This window comes from Frankliniella occidentalis, unplaced genomic scaffold (genome assembly GCF_000697945.3).
Source record: "Frankliniella occidentalis isolate FOCC.00 unplaced genomic scaffold, Focc_3.1 Scaffold47, whole genome shotgun sequence".
Lineage (NCBI taxonomy): Eukaryota > Metazoa > Arthropoda > Insecta > Thysanoptera > Thripidae > Frankliniella > Frankliniella occidentalis.
In genome coordinates this window covers 2,113,174-2,129,457 of record NW_026267177.1, presented here as the reverse complement: position 1 = coordinate 2,129,457, position 16,284 = coordinate 2,113,174, and the positions used below count along the sequence as shown (strand labels likewise).

The 16,284-nt window shown below is 40.5% G+C and overlaps 3 protein-coding genes across 3 annotated transcripts; 2 read left to right on the top strand and 1 right to left on the bottom strand.

Moving 5' to 3' along the window:
* The first annotated feature begins 182 nt into the window (after window positions 1-182).
* LOC113207865 (protein disulfide-isomerase TMX3) lies at window positions 183-3,926 on the top strand. The gene is made up of 14 exons (XM_026424594.2): window positions 183-424; window positions 562-576; window positions 677-760; window positions 858-906; window positions 978-1,017; window positions 1,124-1,287; window positions 1,373-1,556; window positions 1,640-1,717; window positions 1,898-1,964; window positions 2,060-2,240; window positions 2,332-2,385; window positions 2,483-2,675; window positions 2,760-2,961; window positions 3,044-3,926. The coding sequence occupies exons 3-14, from the start codon at window positions 727-729 to the stop codon at window positions 3,067-3,069; spliced, it is 1,272 nt and encodes a 423-aa protein (XP_026280379.1). The 5' UTR covers window positions 183-424; window positions 562-576; window positions 677-726; the 3' UTR covers window positions 3,070-3,926.
* On the bottom strand, window positions 3,655-7,093 carry LOC113216820 (uncharacterized). Its single transcript, XM_052267144.1, has 6 exons — window positions 7,032-7,093; window positions 6,329-6,434; window positions 6,078-6,214; window positions 5,870-6,007; window positions 5,566-5,785; window positions 3,655-5,476 (listed from the first exon to the last, which is right to left on the bottom strand). The coding sequence occupies exons 2-6, from the start codon at window positions 6,419-6,421 to the stop codon at window positions 5,342-5,344; spliced, it is 723 nt and encodes a 240-aa protein (XP_052123104.1). The 5' UTR covers window positions 6,422-6,434; window positions 7,032-7,093; the 3' UTR covers window positions 3,655-5,341.
* Window positions 7,094-7,319: 226 nt separating this feature from the next.
* Window positions 7,320-12,752, top strand: LOC113207885 (SH3KBP1-binding protein 1). Its single transcript, XM_026424626.2, has 12 exons — window positions 7,320-7,577; window positions 7,745-8,058; window positions 8,135-8,597; window positions 9,319-9,647; window positions 9,756-9,849; window positions 9,934-10,133; window positions 10,231-10,434; window positions 10,531-10,647; window positions 10,752-10,891; window positions 11,011-11,294; window positions 11,390-11,571; window positions 11,684-12,752. The coding sequence occupies exons 1-12, from the start codon at window positions 7,525-7,527 to the stop codon at window positions 11,986-11,988; spliced, it is 2,685 nt and encodes an 894-aa protein (XP_026280411.1). The 5' UTR covers window positions 7,320-7,524; the 3' UTR covers window positions 11,989-12,752.
* The last annotated feature ends 3,532 nt before the right edge of the window (window positions 12,753-16,284 follow it).

Sequence of the window (16,284 nt, the reverse complement as noted above, 5' to 3'; positions counted from 1 at the left end):
CTGCGCAGGCGCCTAGTGGATAGGCTGTCCCGTTTGACGCGCGTGCCGGGCGCAGTTGCCTACACTTCTCTCACTGTTAAAACCCTACGAGGCAAAATTTCAAAGGGTACAAATCGATCCTAGAGAGAGGGAGCGAGCGTGCGTCGTCCGGCAACACAGTTTTAAAATTCTAACACCCCTCGCGCATATTTTATTGTACTTTTTATATACGTTTTTTCCTACCGTTGTTTCAGCATATCTCCCAAGTGCCACAGAAGATTCCGAAAAGACCCGAACTTGGTTGGCTTCGGAGTGTTTCGGACGTTTCGGTCGCGGTCCGATCGGGGTCGGGGGGCGGGCGGGACAGCGGGCTTGGTCGTGGCTGTAGGTTGTCGGTTGTCAGACGACGAAACGTCAAACACTGCCGCTGCCGTGCTCCCTTTTGGTATTGTGTTTATTGTTTTCTGTGTGGATGTAACAAAACAAACGATTTAAGCATATTGTACCTTTTACCTGAGTGGTAATATTTTTCTTAGTTGTCTTTCATTTAAAGTATAACCTATTTGCTGTTCGTTTTCTTAGAAGACGAGGTTATAGGTATGTTTTACTTTTCCATCTGGAAATGCTTGATTCTATTTTATAACAAAGTGAATTAAATTGAAAACTAGGTTTAACATACTCTCTCCTGCGTTTACAGGTGTTGACCGATATGAACAAGAGCTGACTTACAAATCAAAAGTACTCACAATGAATTGTACTCCTGCCCTTTTCCTTTTAGCCTGTAAGTTTTGTAGATGTTTTCAGTTTATTTATTTTTTAACTTCCTTTCTAAACCAGGTTTGTCCATAATTCTTAATTTAATGATTTGATGCTTTTAGGTTTGCTGGGCCTAACGGTAGCTTCCAGAGTAATTGAGTTGAGCGATAGGTAATGTTAATCGTATATCTCAATGAAATTTTATGGTATTGAACTTACTATGATTGGCTTTTGTTTTCCAGGTTCCTTGATATACGACGGGATGGGCAGTGGCTCATCATGGTGAGTGTTTTAAATAACAGCTAAATAAAATCAGTTTTTGTTTGGTGGGGGTTTGTAGGTTTACAAAATTTAATTATGGTCCGTTTAATATTATTCATATTTTCAGTTTTATGCCCCATGGTGTGCACATTGTAAAAGACTTGAACCCATCTGGGCTCATGTTGCCCAAGCTTTGACCAATACTAATGTGAGAGTTGGAAAAGTTGATTGTACAAGATTTACCTCATTAGCTACTGAATTTAAAGTGAATGGATTCCCCACCATAATGTTGTAGGTATCCATACATTTATATTGTAGAAACATCCCTACTGAAACCATCCAGTGCTACAGCAAGTAATATTTCTTTGGTTCACAGTTTGAAAGGGGATGCAGAATTCACATACAATGGTGATCGCACTAAAGATGAAATAATGAAATTTGCACTTCGTGTGTCAGGACCCCCTGTGCAATCCATTCAACGACCAGAGAGCCTGGATAATCTTAAAGGTTCCCAAGAACATTTCTTTGTTTATGTCGGTGTTCAAACTGGTCCACTCTGGGTAAAGAGCATTCTCAATTAGTCATGGAGTTTTTTTTGTTTTCCTTAAATTATCTCCTCACTTACTTGCAACAATTCTTTCAGGAGGCCTATTTTGATGTGGCAGAAAAATTTCAACCTCATGCTTTCTTCTATGCAACTTCTCCAAATATAGCTAAAATGGTATGATTTTGTTTCTGTTTACTTCCACTATATTTTGCCAACACTGTATGTAAGTGGTGATGCTCCTAGTTGGTTGAAATATTGAACGCTCTGATGAGTCTTATTACTATTTGGTGTGCATCTTGGTATTTGATTTCAATTATAATTTTCTGCAATTTAAAAGTTTGTTTTTCTTTGCAGCATGTCAAATTAGAACAAATCCCTGCTATTTTTGTCTACAAGGATAGTAATCATTTCTTTTATCAAGGTGAGTTGAAATTTGTACTAAACTAATCTTGTTGCAGTTCGTTTACTAAATCTGCCTCTACAGCATATTTATCCAAAATTTTCTTTTGTCATCAGAGGTTCAACTGTCTGATGGACTAAATACAAGTATAGCTGACTGGATCAATCAGGAACGGTTTCCTCAGTTTCCCAAAGTTACAAGAGGTAACCTGAACCAATTAATGAAAACCGGAAAGTATTTGGTTCTAGCTGTGGTTGAAGAAAACAAACTAGAAGAAGTCCCTGCCCACATGCTTGAGTAAGATGACAACTTAAGATGCATTCAAGAGAAATGGTTCATTTCATAATAATACAATAGTGGGTTTACTTCCAATTTGTTTATTTCTCAGGTTTAGAGATATGGTTGAATCAGTTATTGTTAAGTACAGAGCCAAGTACCACAGGTAGGCTGGATTAAAGTCACACACATGTTTCCATTTGCACAGAAATTTTATACCTTTTGTTAGTGCCTGTATCTCACAATTTTTTACTGATATACAGGTATTTCCAGTTTGGTTGGGTTGCACAACCAGATTTGGCCAATTCTATTGCAATGCAAAAGCTTCCGCTGCCCTCTCTGATGGTCGTCAACTCCTCAACTAACCATCATCATTTTCCTGATGATGATCCTGCTCAGCTTACTTCAGAAGCAATAGTTATTTTCCTTGAGCAAACCCTTAGTCAATCATTGCCGGTATGTAGCAATAATAAGTCTTAATCTGTGTTGTTAAAGTTCATCTAAAAAACTCATCTTTTTGTTCTATTTTATTTTATGTAGATCTATGGAGGCAATTCTTGGCCAGTCCGCGTGTATCGAGCATACTTTGAAATGATAACTGCTGCGTCAGATATGTGGAGAGGAAATCCTGTTCTCACGACTGTCTTATTTGGCCTTCCGTTCGGTTTCTTGTGTCTCATTTGCTACTCTATCTGTTGTGCTGACATATTGGATGCAGATGAAGAGGAGGAAGAGGAGGAAGGTATGTTACATGAGTTGATAAGTTTCTTTCTTCTCTGCACAACTGGAAATTATTCTAATCTCATAATTGTCTTTCCTTTCAGAACTTCTCCATGAAAAGAAAGAATAGTTGTCCCATAAAATGTGATTTCCTTCATAGGCTGTGTGACCAATGATCTCTTTCACAAGAATGAGATTAATTTTTGCATTAATAGTGGGTAATTTTCTAGTCATCAAGCATCAAGGTGTGCTGGAATCAAATCTTATAAACAATGACTATAGTTAGCTTCCATTTGTAATTTAGTTCTGTACCTTGTATGGGTTTGCTCATTCAAAGTTGATTAATTCCTCAAGTGATGTTTCAGTTTGTCAGCAAACTATTTTTGTTGAACTTTGATCAGGGAAAAGGGATTTTTTTGTGTTTTTTGGTTCCGTGTCCTTCATAATTCTCAGAATTACAGATTAAATTATAACATTTCCTAGTAATGATTGTCAAGATTGTGCTAAGAGAATTTGCTTGTAATGACTGATTGAAGAAAGTCCTGCATCTTTCTCTGCCTGTTATTTACTATGACTTGAAAACACTTCAGTGCTATGATAAGTAATCCACAAATAGTGGCTCTTCCTGCTTCTTGTTTGTTCAGTGTTTCTTGAACCTGTGGTTTTATTTGTTAAATGAGGTTAACCCAGTATTTATTTTATATTGACTACCACCACTACTACTACTACTACTACTACTAAAATACTTAGTTATCTAGTCAGGAGTTCAACACTCAGTTGTGGTGTGTGACTCCCACTTGCTTTGTGGTCATGATTCTATTGTTTTAATTATTAATTATTATTATCATGGGTATTTTGTAACTAAGTTTTGCTCATGGGTTTTCATTTTACTACCTTATTTATTTATACTTCATATACAATATATTGTAGCATTGTCAATGGATGATTATGATTATTAGAGAATAAAAGGATCAAGAAGGTCTTTTAGATTTCTCTTACATGTTTTGTTTGAAAAGTCAGAAAAAAAAAGTAAATTTGGCAGTAGGAAAGCATTACAAGCCTTGCTACTAGTAAAGAGCCATTATTGCTTTGTTCACAGTTGCCCTTCACCAATACACTTACCTTTCTTCCAAGCTGATATTTTCATTCATGATCTTAATAACAAAGTAATAAACCGATATGGATATGTCACACCCTAGGTAAATGTAAAGCCACTGAGAAGTAGCTTATAGATTTAAGTAAGTCTGAACCAAAACTTCTTAGCAGTAGTATCAATAATTATGAAAGCATCTAGTTTTCTTTGAAAGCCATCGGTATCCTGATCTAAAATATTTCTTAAAAACTACAGAACTAGATTGGACAATAAAAAGAAAGTGCTGGGGCTATAATTACATTAAAGGTATACATAATTAAAAACAAAACAATCACAAAAGGCTAACTGTAAACCCACAGTTAATTGTATCCAAACTACAGAATTCAAATTCTAAATTTACAATGGCAGTTATGAAAGAACATGTATAAGCCGGAAAAATTGTTTTGGACCTTGATTTACACTACAGGAAGGATTTGTTTACACAACTCAGGATCTTTACACAACAATCATTCCACCCTCACAAGTTCACAGTAAACCCAGCACAAGTTACATCTATGGTAAAAACGAAGGTCTTGCAACCAACCACTTAAAAAAGGTAAAAATCAGTGCATAATTACACAGAAAAGTCAAAAGACTTCTCTGACCCCACTCAATTCTCACTTAAAGCATATGATAATAGTCTCTGTTGTTAAAGGGTAACCATTCACATAATGCCTGAGTTAAAATCATATTAAAGATGATAGAAACAGCATATGCACCCATACATCAGTCAATTTTGAGGAACGATTGAGTCTACATGGCGTCAATGCACAATATTAACACAAATCTCAAAATTATTTCCACAGGTCAATTTTTTTAATTGCCCATTCAATTAGACAATAGAAAAGGTTATGCACTATAGGGGAACTGCAATCTGGAATAGAGCTGACTAGGACAAAATATGGATTGTAGGCATGTCAGGAACTGTAGATTGATGTGCTTTGATGTATTGAAATATTTATATGAGATCAACATCAATGGGAAGACAAAACTACAGATAAAAAAGACATGTCTGATAACTTCACGTTAAATGATAGAGGAAGTTACCCAATTAAACACAGAAAGATCACAAGGACATATTTGTGAGGTATTTGTGTGTTATGGGACCATGACAAAAGTACCGCCGTAGTTCTCATACCTGACATGACATTCACAATGCACAATGGATTGAACAGCCATTAGAATCTCAAACAAATTAACTTTGGAGCCTTGTTCTTCAAATGTAGGATTAGTACTTGTGGAAAGCAACCTAAACGGAACTTAACATATTTCATTGCAGAGGCTCAAAATTTTTGGGCTCCCCTATTGAGGGCTCTGTTTCTGTCTCAGCAGACAACTGTTTAAGCCACTGCTGTACTTGAGTTGGGTGTTGTCTCTTGTGAGTACTACCCCCACTTTTCAGGTCCTAAGGAGCAATCAAAAATAACTCATTCAGACATAATTTATACACAAATAACTATTAATTCATTTTTTTAATGTAAGTAAGATACTCACATCAGACTCACGATTCTCATTTACATGAACGGGACTTTCTACATCTGTCTGGGACTTGCCATTTTGATGAATATCTTCATCCTCTCTAGGCGAATTTTGAGGCAAAGAAATGTGGCTAAAACGGATTACTGTCTCTTGGATTGGAGATGAAGAAGAATCAAGAGGCACAGGCTTAAACATAGACATGTGGTCTTGATTGGCATCCTGATAGTCCTCCACTCTGTAAAAATAGTTGTAATTTATTAAGCATTTTTACAAAACAAGAAATTGAGAAACAAAGACAAGGTATTTCACATCAAAATACCTTTGAAGAAATGATCCATCCCCTTCTAGAACAAGCAGATTTCCTCCCGTAAGACCCACCAATCCTAACGAAGATATGGTTTCACTGATGATATTTTCCTGGTCAAGTTGTACTGTTACATGAGGTATCCTCTCTGACCTAAAATTACACAAAATTAACTACTTTGTGAGATTCAGAAAAAAGGGAATTGTGTGGTAGATTTACTTACAAAGCATTTTCAGATCTGGATTGAATCAGTGAGAGCTGTTGACTGTGCGCAACATCAATTTGCCTCAACAGCTGTTTTTCACGGGAGCGCAAGCTTTCAGTCAGCCTCATGAATGCTGACTTGACATCTGCCTGTGCCTAGTGATCATAAATGCAAAGGAGCATTTGTATGCATTTAAAATATATTTATATATATGTGTGTAATGACAGTATAGATTCAATTAGCAGTCCAAAAAAAATGTCACACAATACCTGAGCAGTTGTTGCCTCTAGGTGCTGATAAGTCAGAGCAAGTGCTTCTGAATCAGGAGTGCCAGGTAAAGTTCCCTCTTTCTTCTCAATCATTGTTCCTACAGATCTGTAGAAAAGAAATAATCAAACCGCTTGTTCTTTAATTGGAATGTGTTTTATATAAACTAGTAGTAAGGAGGTAGGCTACATGTGGACTTGATAAAAGGGGAAGGGATGCAAAAGATATAACAAAATATAGAAATCAAATTCTTGTCCAAGTGATAATAATAATAAATATAAACAAACTGTCAAGGACCGGGGCAAGAAGTATATACACGACGTCTGCCCACCTTGCCCAAGCAGAACACATATGTACTACATGTTAAACTCAGACTTTATACAGGGAACTGCAACAAATTGTAAATTGTATCTACCTAGGTCGGTCTTTTCTCAAAGCTTTATGAGAAAAGTTAGATTTCCGAAAGGACCAATGTCCTAAATGAAAGGAAAAACATCAACAAAGTAAAACTTGGTTTTGCCGCAGTACAGCTGTGTCAAGTAGCAGAAGCTTTTCGAGAGACCCATAACGTTCCCTTGATCCTTGGATCAATCTCGCGGGAAGCTTGAACACCGCCACACACAGTAAAGCAGCTCTTCTGACCATTTTTTTTTTAATTTTAGCTTGACCGAGTTATTTATACGTTCAAGGTGAGTTAAGAAATACCTGAGATTGTTTTTAGAGACAAGAGAGCCAGAGCCTAACCTCTTCACCTCAGAAACAGCTGCGTAGAGCCAGTAGAGTAGAGTCTAACGAACGAAGGTAGAGCCACCTGCATTAGTTTATGGTCCGTATGATAAAATACTGTCTAACACAACAGTAACGAGGTGCATATGATTCATTGCGAGGAACGAACTCTACTAACGAAAAATACTCAAAATAATTTCGTAAACATGTTCCTCATGTTCCGTCTCATCTGCGGACCTCTTTCGAATGGTCGCGCGCTTTTAGTTTCGACTTGGGCAGAAGGGAGGGATCATCCCACTACCCTCTTGTGTTTGAGTTTTAAGAAGTCAACAACAAGCAGAACTGAAATTCCAAAATCGCTGATATGACGAAAAAGGGACAAACTGTTCTCAAGGTTCTAGTCACAATGGACCTTCATTCATCTTAAAAGGAATTTTGCAGGTGCTTGTGGGACATCATAAGGGGTTCGGAAATGTATCCAAATCATACTGGTGACATTGTCCACCTTAATGTTGGAGGGACAAGGTTAGTGAATGTTTTTTATTTAAGTACTTCTGTTTGTTATTTCTTTATAATTAAAAATAAATAGTATTATTCAGTGCATGTAATGTTTTCTAAACATAGTTATATGAAGATTTCATTCAGTTTTTAATTTTGCTTGGTGTGTTAATATTTTTGCTGATCTGTTCTAGATTCTCAACATCTCGTCAAACACTTAGCTGGATTCCAGATTCCTTTTTCACTGCACTCTTAAGTGGACGAATATCCAGCTTGCGTGATGAAACTGGTGCAATATTTATTGATAGAGATCCAAAGGTTTTTGCCCTAATCTTAAACTATTTACGTACAAGGGATATTGAGCTTAAAAGTGTTGATATACGTGCTCTCCGACATGAGGCAGAGTATTATGGAATCGCACCTTTAGTTAAAAGACTTGTGCTATGTCAGGATTTAATACAGTCTTCTTGTGGAGATGTTCTTTTTTATGGTTACCTTCCTCCTCCTTGTAAGTTTTTCTGCTAAGTTTGTATATTTTACAGCTACTGACAGAAGTTTACAAATTACTGTATTACATTTTTTAGGTGTACCACTCCAAGAGCAAAACTGTTCTCACTCTCTTGCTAGTGAAAGAGAAAATGCTGTTTTAAGCGGTCCTTCATCATCAATTAGACCAGGATCTATTGTTAGGGTGCCAGAGCAAGCTAATCCTCCTCCTGCAGCTATACCTGCTCCCCCAGCAAGTGCAGTACCATCAACTTCGTCTTCTTCCGGACATCAGCCTCTCAGCAACTTACCACAAAATGCTTCACTGCCAACAACATCAATTGCCGTGTCGGTTCCTTCCACCAGCACATCAGGAAGTGGAAATACTGCTTTGTCTGGAACAAACTCCAGTGCAAACTTGAGTAATACTGCTGGCTCCGGAGGCAGCACAAATGGAAACTCTCATGTCAATCCATTACCAGGATCAGTAGCTAGTTCAAATAATCACCCTATTCATAGTTCTGTGATGCCGCCTCCAACTGGATTAATTAACATTCCAGGGTAAGTATATTTTGTCCATCAACTTATTTTTTTAGACAGTTTATTTGTGGCCATACAACGCTCATACATACGCTCGTCTAAATAAGCTCTCAATTCTTTTATACCACCTTTACTTGTTGTTTACCACCAACCTTCATCACCATGTGGTCGGAAGAATGATTATTGGTCTTGGTGCAACCAACCGTTTCCTAACCGGTACTTTTATCTCAGAATATTCACCACCCCCAAATGTAATAAAAGTGTCATTGGTTTTCTCAAATCCTTGAGTCAAGTCAATAATCAAACATTTTTTCAGTTATGTAGGTAAAATTTAGAGAACACTGGAAAAAATTCTGCTTGCTTTCATCTCAAGTCCTTAACCCTTCATGAAAAAAAATTGTATTTAGAGAATAACTAGAAGTATATTATTAACTTTATTGCAAACTCATATCATTCTGCTCACAAACTCTACAATTTTTTTAATCTTTACGTACGAGTTATTTGGAGGACACTTAACAAATTATGCATGCTCTTTTTCTCAAAGTCCACACACGGCTGATCGTGCTGCCTACCGTGCTGTGTCAATGATCAACAACAATTACTTTCGTGGTGGAAACCAAACTCCGACTAATTCTGAGATGAAAGCAGTTTTACTCTCTACCACAACTTTTCATTAATTGGTGATAAGCAGACTCTTAGCACAAAATTAATTTTGTATTTTGCTTCTCCCTTGTCTTTGTAGGTATTCATGTATTCCGGGGCCACATCCTCACACTCACTCTACATCACGTACTAATTCAGCAGTTGCTTCTGCCCATTCTCGAAATCCTTCATTGGACTTAAGAGTCTCCTCAAACAGCTGTGCTGGACCAAGTAATGGCACAGCCCCATTAGGGTCACGCTCCTCTAATGACATCCGCAACATGGCAGCTAGAGCAGCTGCGACCTGTGCTGTGAATGGACATTCAAGGGCTGCTTCACTTGACCTCAGGCACTCAAGAAATTCATCAGCTGATCTCAACAAATTGCTGAGGAATGATGTTGCTCTAGTTTTTGGAAATCACCACCAAGGTATATATTTCTGACACTCATTAAAATAGTATGTAATTAATTACAATTACATTTGACTGAGATTTCAAATGAATGACTTGTTGATGTGCTTTACTCATTCACAATTAGGCTCAAGCTGGGCAGACCCACTTCGAGTGCAAATCATCAAGGCTCACCATAATTGGATAGTAGTGGCTTATGCCCATTTTGTTGCATGTTACAGGTAGGTGCTAAGAAATTCTAAACAGATTGAGAACCAGATTTCCATAAAATCTGTATTTATATATGTATATGATGTGTGTTACAGACTAAAAGACTCAAGTAGTTGGCAACATGTTTTCACTAGTCCCCACATTGAAAGCTGTATTGAACGTATAGCAATCAATGCAAAGCTAGGCCAAGGTGGTGGTGGTAATGGGGAAGCCAATTGCAAAATGGTTGCCATTTCCTATGGAAGTCAAGTACGTTTGTGGGGTGTATCAGAGTGTGGAGCCCGTACTAATATTGGTTTGTCTTTCTAACATGGAAAATAATACATAAGTTGACATTTTCTCTCTGTTTTAAATAGTTTACTAATTTGTCCTAAATGTGTTTTTCCACATAGGAACTTTCAATCTTCATGTTCGTGTGGAATATCTATTCTTCATTGGTAGCCAACTTGTTGCACTGTCTCCAACTGGAAAGATAGGAGTTTGGCATGCCATGACCCAGCATTGGCAGATCCAAGATGTTGTGCCGATATCTTCCTTTGACACAGCTGGTTCATTCCTCCTCCTTGGATGCAATAACGGCTCCATTTATTACATTGGTAGGCTTCTTTCCTTTCTCCAAATAATAGCATAGTTGTTTCATTTTAAAAATAATTCTAAAAAATGAATTTCATTCATTTTTTTGTTGCTCTTAGACATGCAGAAGTTTCCTCTTCGTATGAAAGACAATGATTTATTGGTCACTGAGCTCTACAAGGACCCTGGAAATGATCCTATTACTGCTATTTCTGTTTACCTCACCCCAAAGACCAGTAAGTAGTTTTACAATTTCTATTTTGTGTCAAGTGTGTTAATCCTACATTTGCATTCAATTATCTAGATTAATACCATGGTGGTTTTGTGTTAAAACTTTTAGGTTTGTGTGGTAATTGGATTGAAATAGCTTATGGAACAAGTGCTGGAACTGTGAGGGTCATTGTCCAGCATCCTGAGACGGCAGGACATGGTCCTCAACTGTTTCAAACATTTACTGTGCATCAGAGTCCTGTCACCAAGGTAAAAGAACAACTAATTCATCTAATACCTGTGTTAATAGACTGAAATTACTGTAGCCTAGAGATTTTCAATCATATCTATTAATGTGCTCTTCACTAATTTTACACTGTGTGTTATAGGTGATGCTCTCTGAAAAGTTTCTGGTGTCAGTATGTAGTGAGTACAACCATGTGCGCACATGGAGTGTTACTCGATTCAGAGGAATGATCTCAACACAGCCTGGCTCAACTCCTGTTGCTTCTTTCAAAATAGTGTCTTTGGAAGAGGTCGAGCCATATGTTAGTTACACAGCTGGCAACGATTGTGGTCCTTTTGGAGAACAAGATGATGTTCAGGTCTTCATACAAAAGGTTGTTCCCGATACACCAGAGCTTTTTGTGCGTCTTGCTTCAAATGGAAAAAGGTATTGTGCTTCTTAAGTTTGCAATTTAAAAAAATAATCAATGTTTGTTTGTCTTTTACCTCATGTGAATAAATGATGTGTTATCTCTATTTCAGAGTGTGTGTCATTAGATCTGTAGATGGAACAACAATTACATCATTCTGTGTTCATGAATGTGAGGGTTCAAGTCGCATGGGTTCCCGCCCACGACGTTTTATCTTTACTGGCCACAGCAATGGTGCAATACAAATGTGGGACTTGACCACTGCCCTTGATCTGGCTGCAAAAGATGCACCAGGTTAGTATTTTAAACAATAGCTTTCTTTTTGAGATAGAGTGATTACTTTGTTCCTCCTGTAAGTTGTCAGTACAGTCTTAATAACTTCTGTAACTTTTTGTTTTTTGTGTAGCTATGCAAATTTTTGGTGGACCTACTCCTGAAGAACTGCTCAAACTCCTAGACCAATGTGACTTAAGTAATAGTCATAGTTCCACACCATGCATATCACCATGCCCTTCGCTGATAGGACACCCAGCTGCAAGATTGAAGGCATCAAATGTGGCTTTCTTGAACCAACAGCAGCAACAAGCTGAAGCTCTTGAGGCACATACTCGAGACAAAGATCGCTCAGATAGAGTAGCACCAGCTGGTGCTGAGAATGTTAGCAAAGTTAATCAGCCATCCAGTACTGGACCTCCTCCACCTTCTTTGTGAACAACTTATTCTCTAGCTCTATTCATAATTTGGGTTGAAGACAGTTTTACATTACAATGCAGAGATATTACTTTAGATTGATTTTTCATTTGGTTAGAGTCTACACAATAACAGTATTTCTTCAAAGCCTCTATAATGTGTTAATTTCCTGTTTGTTATGAATTTGAATGTGTTTTATGGTTTTCTTTATGTTTTAGACTTATGAAGTTTGTCTTTTCAAGAATCTTTTTTATATTAAACATTCCCATCAATTTTTGCTCATACTCACAGCTTTGATTGCATCTCATGTGTGTAATTGTTAGTGCTTTTTAAGATGCAGCGTAAAAATGAATTTGATTGCAACTATAGTTCTGTATTTAAATGATATATACAGTATTTCTTTGTCTTTACTTTTATGTTGATTTAATGAAGTATGTATGTAGCTGGTACTTACTTCTGAATGTTTATGCAAATGTTTTCTGTACTGTTGTACATTATTTTGGCACCCCTTTAATATTTATTGGAGTAAATGAATTTAATTTATTATGTTATTATCCCTAGAAAATAACCATGGTTATTTGTGTTGAATTTGTCCAGGAAGAAATGATTCTTTATTGATAAAAAATATTGATTGATTATGTCTTAAAAATTGGCACAGTATTACCAATTTATTTACTGTATACATACAGTAAATATGTATTATTATTATTATTATGGTCCAATATGTTGTGTTTGATGTATGTAGCCATCAGTATTAGCTATAATAAAATCTCAGATTTTATGAAGTGGTTGTTTCAAAATATCCAAGTCCCATCATATTATTATTATAGTTCAATGGACATTAAGTGAAAGAGGAAAACAAGGAGGAGAAAAGGGGGTGAGGGAGGGGGCGGAAATGTCACTGTCAAACTAAAATATTGATAGGAAACCTGATGTTGAACTTATTGTTCTTAAGGGGATGCAGGGCCTTGCTGGGGCCGTGCTGACCGGACCAGTCCGGCCAGGCCTTCCAGCAGACCGGATTGGGGGCAGCTCGGCCCCGGCCGAAGGTAGCCGAACCACGACCTGCTCGTTTGTTTCAGAGCACCAGCCTGTCTCGTATATTATAATGATATTCAGAGAGAGGGGGGAAAAGAAGTGCCTGTTTATTTCCTCGATCTTTCCATTTCTCTTGAGAGATGACCAATGACCATCCGGTGCCGGTGTCTGCCGTGCAGGGCGGTGCAGGGTGCACGCAACACTGCCCCCTACACCCTCCTCCTTTTCCCCTCTTACCCCCAATCCCGATCCCACATGAGCCCCCAATGCATCCAGCCATTTTATTTATTAAAACCGCCGGTCCAGTGCACGGGCAGGCCGAGGGGCAGGCGCTGTAAAGGTCGTAAATGCCATCGTGCGCCTGCAATGTTTACCTACGTCTGACTGGTCTGAAAGCAGGCTCAGCGTAAAGTAATAATTTACGAGAGCAGCCACTCCACCGGCCCGGCAAAAAATGCTTTGTTTGCACGTGGCTGCATTGTAGGGAGGGGTACGGTGATCATTTCGAATTAGTTGGACCCCACCTTTCCGTCTTAACTGGTGGCATATATCGTGGTCACTTCCAGGATTCGAATTTACTGAGCAGTTTTCTGCCTCAAAAGTGACTTCACAATGAGGGTTTCCCGAGGTGACTCGAGGGACCTCGAATGTTCCCTTGCCTGAGCCCCTGCATTTCGGCGCTCAGGGCGGGCCACCATCCCCACACAGGTGCTTGGCGGGCTGGCCTACTCAACGCGTGGCAGGCGCTTTCCTTAAGTTTTGATTCCGAAGGGAGTAAAAAACTCAGATTGTGCAGTTACCATTGCAGTGAGCCAATGGACGTCGCACTCAGAGGGTAAACACCAACACTAAAAGTGAACATAAATGTTGACGTGTCAGCTAGCTTTAAACAAGCATCTCGATAGGAAAAAAACAAGCGCTAGGACCAGCAAATCACATTTATCGGGTGCTGGGAGAATTGTGGCTGACTGACAGTGAGTGAGATGTCCCTGTTGGTAGTCACACAGTTGTAGTTAAGCTGCAAACGATACGGCCACGGGTGGCTGCACCCGAACCGACTGTAGACCAGAGACCAGGTCCGCTCACAGAGAGACTAAAGTGTTTAATTCCAAACTCGGTCTATTTGCTTCTTATGTACGTAGGTGACGATTGCCGGTAATTTTTAACAGATCTTACAAGAAGGCACCTATACTTAACAAAAAATAAATGAGAAATTTTAAAGTGTCAGCTGGCTTTAACCATCGATATGAAAGAAAACTCTTTGATTGCGTGAAAGACTTGCTGGCATTCTCTCAGACCTGTAATGATTTTGTTGTCAGATAAAACGGTAAAATTCTCTACAGCAGGAATATCAGGTTATCAATTATTCCGTGCAGTTTCGTTCAATGTAAATACTACAATAGAATATCAAATTTACCGAAGTGAAAAAATAACAAATGCCTATTATTGATAAATAATAATGTTTGTCAGTTTTCTAGCCCCGTTAAAACGTAACGTTAATTACTGACTGAGGGCGGCAAAAATAATCAGCGAGAGGATTAGAGTGAACATTTAATTGGCTTGTGAACAGCTTCGCAAGGTTTGATCCTTCCGTGATATCGACACCTTCCGTCAAAAACCTTCTCATAGGACAAGACGACTTTAAAATAACTTCGTGCTTCGGGTAAACTCTAGGCTACTGTCGGCCTCGCGGTGCTCCGAAGCGCACTCGCGCCTACGACTCCAGCAGGCGCCCTGTCTGACTCCAGGCAGGCGCTCTGTCGGACACCAGGCGCCCTGTCTGACTCCAGACGAGCCCCCGCGGACTGCTTTGCATACCATTATGAGAGAGGGGAAAGAGGAGCCCTTCTCCTTCCCTTCCCCTCCTTTCCAGTAAGACAACGCCGAAAACTTGTCGAATGCCGTAACCAATTAAGAACTAGCGCTCGGCGCACCGTTCGGCCGACGGTGCGCGCGGCGCAAACGGCGCGAACGCGCCTACACCCAGAGCAGGTTGAGATCTCAACCCTCGAGGGCGGTGGTAATGCAGTACCGCACGCAGGCTGACACCGACGAGGTTCGCGCGGGGTCACAAGGAGGCGTGGTGATTGGCGACGACAGGACACTCGGCTGACTGCCACGGCCCCACGAGGGCCCGATCGAGAAGACATTAGACCCGGAGGGGTGGGGTGGGGGCATTTCTGAACGTGTGCAGTGACGTTCCCACAGGATCTTCGGCACCCCCCGCATCGCCAGCGCGTCTGAGCTGAGGCGGCGGGACTGGCCACCTCGCCTGGAGCCCATCTTGTCGGCGCCCGGGGCACGGTGCATTTAGAGTGCTGCTGGGTGCCTCCTGAGGGCCCCGGGCAGGCCCAGGCAGTGCTGCCCCAGGGCAGGTCGGATGCTGTGCGGGGTGCACCGCGGGCCACCGAAGGGCCGCCGAAGGGCAGCCGGGGAGGGCTCGGGTCGGCTCCCTGTAGAGCTGGTAGTCCCTGCCCTCAGGGCGCTCTCAGGGCCCAACGCGCTGGGCCAGCCTGCCCCCCCGCGGCCGGCCGACCAAGGGGGGGCTGCCCCCAACGGAGAGGATGCGGGTCACCCCGCACGCAGCCGGCAAGGCGCAAGCCCAAAGCCCACCTGACAAGAGAAGTATGGCGGAAGGGACGACCGGTTTCGGACGCAGCACGCTCCAGTAAGGGTGAGATTTGAAAATCGAAAGCAAAAAGCATTCGTTTTCGAAGGATTTAAAGGGCCTCGGCTCATTACCGAGGACGTACTTGATGAAGAGGACGTCAGCGAGCCGCAATGATGGGGGCCGTTCAAAAGTTATCCCCATAGGTCGTGTTATTTTTGTTATGTTGTCCGATGGACAAAATAAGAGCATTTGGAACAGCTTCAACGTTTTAAACTAACCGACACAAAATCATTTATGATTCCTCTCAGTACAAGCATGATATCAAATCGAGTGGAGCTGAGCAAAACTCGCAATCGTCGGCTGCACTTCGTCATTGACTTGTCGCTCCTCTGCAAGCCGCGTGGACGTTTTCTTTCCAGTCAACTAGTTGAAGTTGAAGAAGGCAGTCTGCTGAGTGCTTCTGAGCTCGCTATGGTCAGTTCCGACTACTACAGTTCCGACCGAGCCATCGGAAAGGAGCCCGTGCGGACAGCGGGCACGGGCGCCTGGCGTCAGCTGAGACTCCGCCGTGTCCGGCCGTGTCAAACGTGAAGGTCTGGGGCCAAGGAGGCCACGACTCTCGCTATCATGAGCAAACGATCGAGTACAGTCTTCGCAATCACATTGAT

What these genes read in the sequence shown, in the direction of transcription:
- LOC113207865 (XM_026424594.2), top strand. Translation starts at nt 727, where the DNA reads ATGAATTGTACTCCTGCCCTTTTCCTTTTAGCCT. An exon ending in GTAATTGAGTTGAGCGATAG is followed by an intron (nt 907 to 977) that starts GTAATGTTAATC and finishes TTTGTTTTCCAG; the next exon opens with GTTCCTTGATATACGACGGG. An exon ending in TACAGAGCCAAGTACCACAG is followed by an intron (nt 2,386 to 2,482) that starts GTAGGCTGGATT and finishes ACTGATATACAG; the next exon opens with GTATTTCCAGTTTGGTTGGG.
- LOC113216820 (XM_052267144.1), bottom strand. Translation starts at nt 6,421, where the DNA reads ATGATTGAGAAGAAAGAGGGAACTTTACCTGGCACTCCTGATTCAGAA. An exon ending in TAGAGGCAACAACTGCTCAG is followed by an intron (nt 6,215 to 6,328) that starts GTATTGTGTGAC and finishes TATGATCACTAG; the next exon opens with GCACAGGCAGATGTCAAGTC. An exon ending in TCCAGATCTGAAAATGCTTT is followed by an intron (nt 6,008 to 6,077) that starts GTAAGTAAATCT and finishes GTGTAATTTTAG; the next exon opens with GTCAGAGAGGATACCTCATG.
- LOC113207885 (XM_026424626.2), top strand. Translation starts at nt 7,525, where the DNA reads ATGTATCCAAATCATACTGGTGACATTGTCCACCTTAATGTTGGAGGG. An exon ending in CTTAATGTTGGAGGGACAAG is followed by an intron (nt 7,578 to 7,744) that starts GTTAGTGAATGT and finishes GATCTGTTCTAG; the next exon opens with ATTCTCAACATCTCGTCAAA. An exon ending in CTTGCTTCAAATGGAAAAAG is followed by an intron (nt 11,295 to 11,389) that starts GTATTGTGCTTC and finishes TCTCTATTTCAG; the next exon opens with AGTGTGTGTCATTAGATCTG.